The sequence below is a fragment of the Mesoplodon bidens genome (genome assembly GCF_964165515.1).
Source record: "Mesoplodon bidens genome assembly, chromosome: 8".
In the NCBI taxonomy this organism is placed as follows: domain Eukaryota; kingdom Metazoa; phylum Chordata; class Mammalia; order Artiodactyla; family Ziphiidae; genus Mesoplodon; species Mesoplodon bidens.
The window spans coordinates 28,258,044-28,261,341 of record NC_138165.1 but is presented as its reverse complement, the minus strand read 5'-3'; the positions used below and the strand labels follow the sequence as shown (position 1 = coordinate 28,261,341).

At 63.1% G+C, this 3,298-nt stretch overlaps 1 protein-coding gene across 2 annotated transcripts; it reads left to right on the top strand.

Annotated features, from left to right (window-relative positions):
- Positions 1–355: 355 nt before the first annotated feature.
- On the top strand, positions 356–2,281 carry SP5 (Sp5 transcription factor). Of its 2 annotated transcripts, none has more exons than XM_081243188.1 (2): positions 356–409; positions 1,115–2,281. In XM_081243188.1, exons 1-2 carry the CDS (start codon positions 359–361, stop codon positions 2,258–2,260), a joined length of 1,197 nt encoding a protein of 398 aa, XP_081099314.1. In that variant the 5' UTR covers positions 356–358; the 3' UTR covers positions 2,261–2,281. The 2 variants fall into 2 exon arrangements, with proteins under 2 accessions (XP_081099314.1, XP_081099313.1); XM_081243187.1 differs by having other exon boundaries at positions 387–914.
- The last annotated feature ends 1,017 nt before the right edge of the window (positions 2,282–3,298 follow it).

Here is a 3,298-nt window from a genome sequence, read left to right as displayed (position 1 = left end):
TCCAGACCAACAAACACACCATAGGAGCTTTGTGGATTCAAAGGATTTGCTTTCGCTTCTGAAAGAGCCGCTATTCTTTGATGATTGGGTAGCGGCAAACTTCAAAGCCATAAATCTTCCCTCTGACTGGCTGGCGGCCCAGCAAAGTCCTTATCAAATTCTTGGAGGTGAGCCTGAAGCGCTCAGACCGCTCGCGGGGCGAGCGAGCGGGTTGCGGCGAGGGGCGCGGGCGGGGAGGGCCCTGGCGCGCAGAGAGGGCGCCCGGGAGGGACGCTAAGGCGGCCCTTCGTCCTCGCCTTCGGGTCTCCATGCCTCAGCAGCGCCCTGCACCTCAGCCAACGGCCCGCAAGCCATAGGCATGGCCGCCGTGGCCGTCCTCCGGAACGACTCGCTGCAGGCCTTCCTCCAGGTCAGGGCTGGGCTCGGAGGGGGCGAGGGAAAGGTGGGAAGGGTCATGTCTGGATCTTTCCTGATATTCTGTGCACCCTGAATTTCAAAGGGAATCCCGCTCGGTGGATGCCAATGGAGTGAGACCTAGGGGTGCCCACACCAACTTCACACTGAACCCTAGTGTCAAAAGAGTGTGGCCTTTGGGAGAGGGACGCGCGTATCCGGGGGTTGTTCGGAGGTGCGCGTCTGGCTGAGAACCGGTCCCAGCTCACCCCGCTGAGCCCTCCTGGGGCGGGCGGAGGAGGAGCGCGAGAGTAGCGTGGAAATGAGAGCTTAAAAGGTGGGAGGGAAGGCGGATGGGCAGCGGACTGTGGGTGTTTCCAGACCCTTTCTGGCCGCGGAGCCGGGAGTGGCACGTCGGATCTCTCTCCCCTCCCACTTTGTGCCTGCCTTCCTCTGAGGCTAGATGGCGTCTCTTTGCACCAAGTAGTTTCACAGGAAGCGCTCCCGCGCTCCGCGTCCAGGTAGCGCAAGCACCAAAAGTTTCCCGGGACTGGTGGGTGCGTGCGTGGTGTGCGGTGGCGGGGGGTGGGGGGAACACCCGGGATGGGGGAGGGGCGGCGGTATAATAGCCGGCGTGGGTGTGGCGGACCGGCCCGGAGACCGCGCTTGGAGCGCTAACCTTTTGTCTCTTCTCCGCCCTCCCCTGCCGCCGCCTATGCAGGACCGCACCCCCAGCGCCTCCCCGGACCTGGGCAAGCATTCGCCCCTGGCGCTGCTAGCCGCCACCTGTAGCCGGATTGGCCAGCCGGGCGCTACGGCGCCCCCGGACTTCCTGCAGGTGTCCTACGACCCCGCGCTGGGCTCGCCCTCCAGGCTCTTTCACCCGTGGACTGCCGACATGCCGGCGCACTCGCCCGGCACGCTGCCATCCCCGCACCCCAGCCTGGGGCTGACGCCGCAGAAAACGCACCTGCAGCCGTCCTTCGGGGCGGCGCATGAGCTGCCGCTTACACCCCCTGCAGACCCCTCGTACCCCTACGAGTTCTCACCGGTGAAGATGCTGCCCTCGAGCATGGCGGCGCTGCCCGCCAGCTGCGCGCCCGCCTACGTGCCCTACGCGGCCCAGGCCGCGCTGCCGCCCGGCTACTCCAACTTGCTGCCGCCGCCCCCGCCGCCTCCGCCGCCCACGTGCCGCCAGCTGTCCCCCAACTCGGCCCCCGACGACCTCCCGTGGTGGAGTATCCCGCAGACCGGCACCGGTCCGGGAACCTCGGGGGTTCCGGGGGGCAGCCTCTCCGGCGCCTGTGCGGGGGGCCCCCACGCGCCCCGCTTCCCGGCCTCAGCGGCCGCCGCTGCCGCCGCCGCCGCCGCCGCGCTGCAGCGGGGCCTGGTGTTGGGCCCGTCGGACTTCGCGCAATACCAGAGCCAGATCGCTGCGCTGCTGCAAACCAAGGCCCCCCTGGCGGCCACGGCCAGGAGGTGCCGTCGCTGCCGCTGCCCCAACTGCCAGGCGGCGGGCGGCGCCCCGGAGGCAGAGCCGGGCAAGAAGAAGCAGCACGTGTGCCACGTGCCAGGCTGCGGCAAGGTGTACGGTAAGACGTCGCACCTGAAGGCGCACCTGCGCTGGCACACGGGCGAGCGGCCCTTCGTGTGCAACTGGCTCTTCTGCGGCAAGAGCTTCACGCGCTCGGACGAGCTGCAGCGGCACCTGCGGACTCACACGGGCGAGAAGCGCTTCGCCTGTCCCGAGTGCGGCAAGCGCTTCATGCGCAGCGACCACCTCGCCAAGCACGTCAAGACGCACCAGAATAAGAAGCTCAAAGTTGCTGAGGCCGGAGTCAAGCGGGAGGACCCGCGGGACCTGTAAGCCCACCCGGGGGCGACTCGATGCCTCTCCCGCCTCGGGCTCCCTACCCAGCACCTCTTCGGAGAGGTTCCGGTGGCCTGTGGGCAGCCGGCCGAGAGGAGACCCAACAGAGGCACTTACTTGCCCCTTCCTGCTTGCCCGCCTCCCAAAAGCGACGCCAGGCCTCCAGCACCCTGGCCGGCCTGCGGACAGGGACCGTGTGCCCAGGAAGATCAGGGGAGGTAGGGTTGAGAGCTCTGCGTCACGAAAGAGCAGTTTCAGGCTCTGAACCATTCCCACCATCTGGGAGACCTACAGTTTGGGGGGACTACCCTCGGCTGACCTTTGTATATAGGAAACGCTGCTGAAATCAAAGCGGAAGAACCTTGAGAGATTTGAAATAGTGCTGGGTTTTTTGCTAGGACTGGGCCGGGCTTTGTACAGGTTATTTAATAGCTTTCTTAAAGAATAATTATAATAATTATAACGTTAATTAAAATGTTACTTTTGTCCTCAGCTCCATGCAGAGCTACAGCATGAAATGTCTCTGTAAAGCAATCAGCAGTTGCAGCGTGAAAATAAATACGTTAACTCCGGGGTCACCTCGGGAAGACCCCGCTGAGCCGGTCTCATTTGATCTTTTCTCCTTCCGGGAGGCTTTACAAAGCTGTCAGGTTTCACCGGGGATTTGAAGGCTCCTGTAGGCTGTCTCTGTCGGAGGCTTCTTTGGTTTGGAAGGTTCTGGGCAAGTATGTCGGGGGCAAAGATGCAGAAAGTAGGAGGGCAGGGTCAGTTTTGTGGTAAACAGATTAGGGCAAGATTTTCCAGTCCCACCTTGAGTTTCTCACGCGGCCTTAGGACCTGACCAGAGACTGTCGGGCTTCTCTTAAAAGTTGATACCTGCTGCACATACAATACACGATCTTTTTATCTGGCGAATTGCCTGTGGCTTTCCATTTGTTGGTACTCTGAGAGGTCACAGGCGAGCTGCGCTTCCTCCTGGCAGCCGGCTGTGCCGCTGTCTGCAGGGGTACTACTAACTCGAGGATCTGTTCACAG

Bases quoted from the DNA above. Each gene is read 5' to 3' on its own strand.
- SP5 (XM_081243187.1), top strand. From the start codon at position 747: ATGGGCAGCGGACTGTGGGTGTTTCCAGACCCTTTCTGGCCGCGGAGC. The intron at 915-1,114 runs GTAGCGCAAGCA...CCGCCTATGCAG, and splicing joins CTCCCGCGCTCCGCGTCCAG to GACCGCACCCCCAGCGCCTC.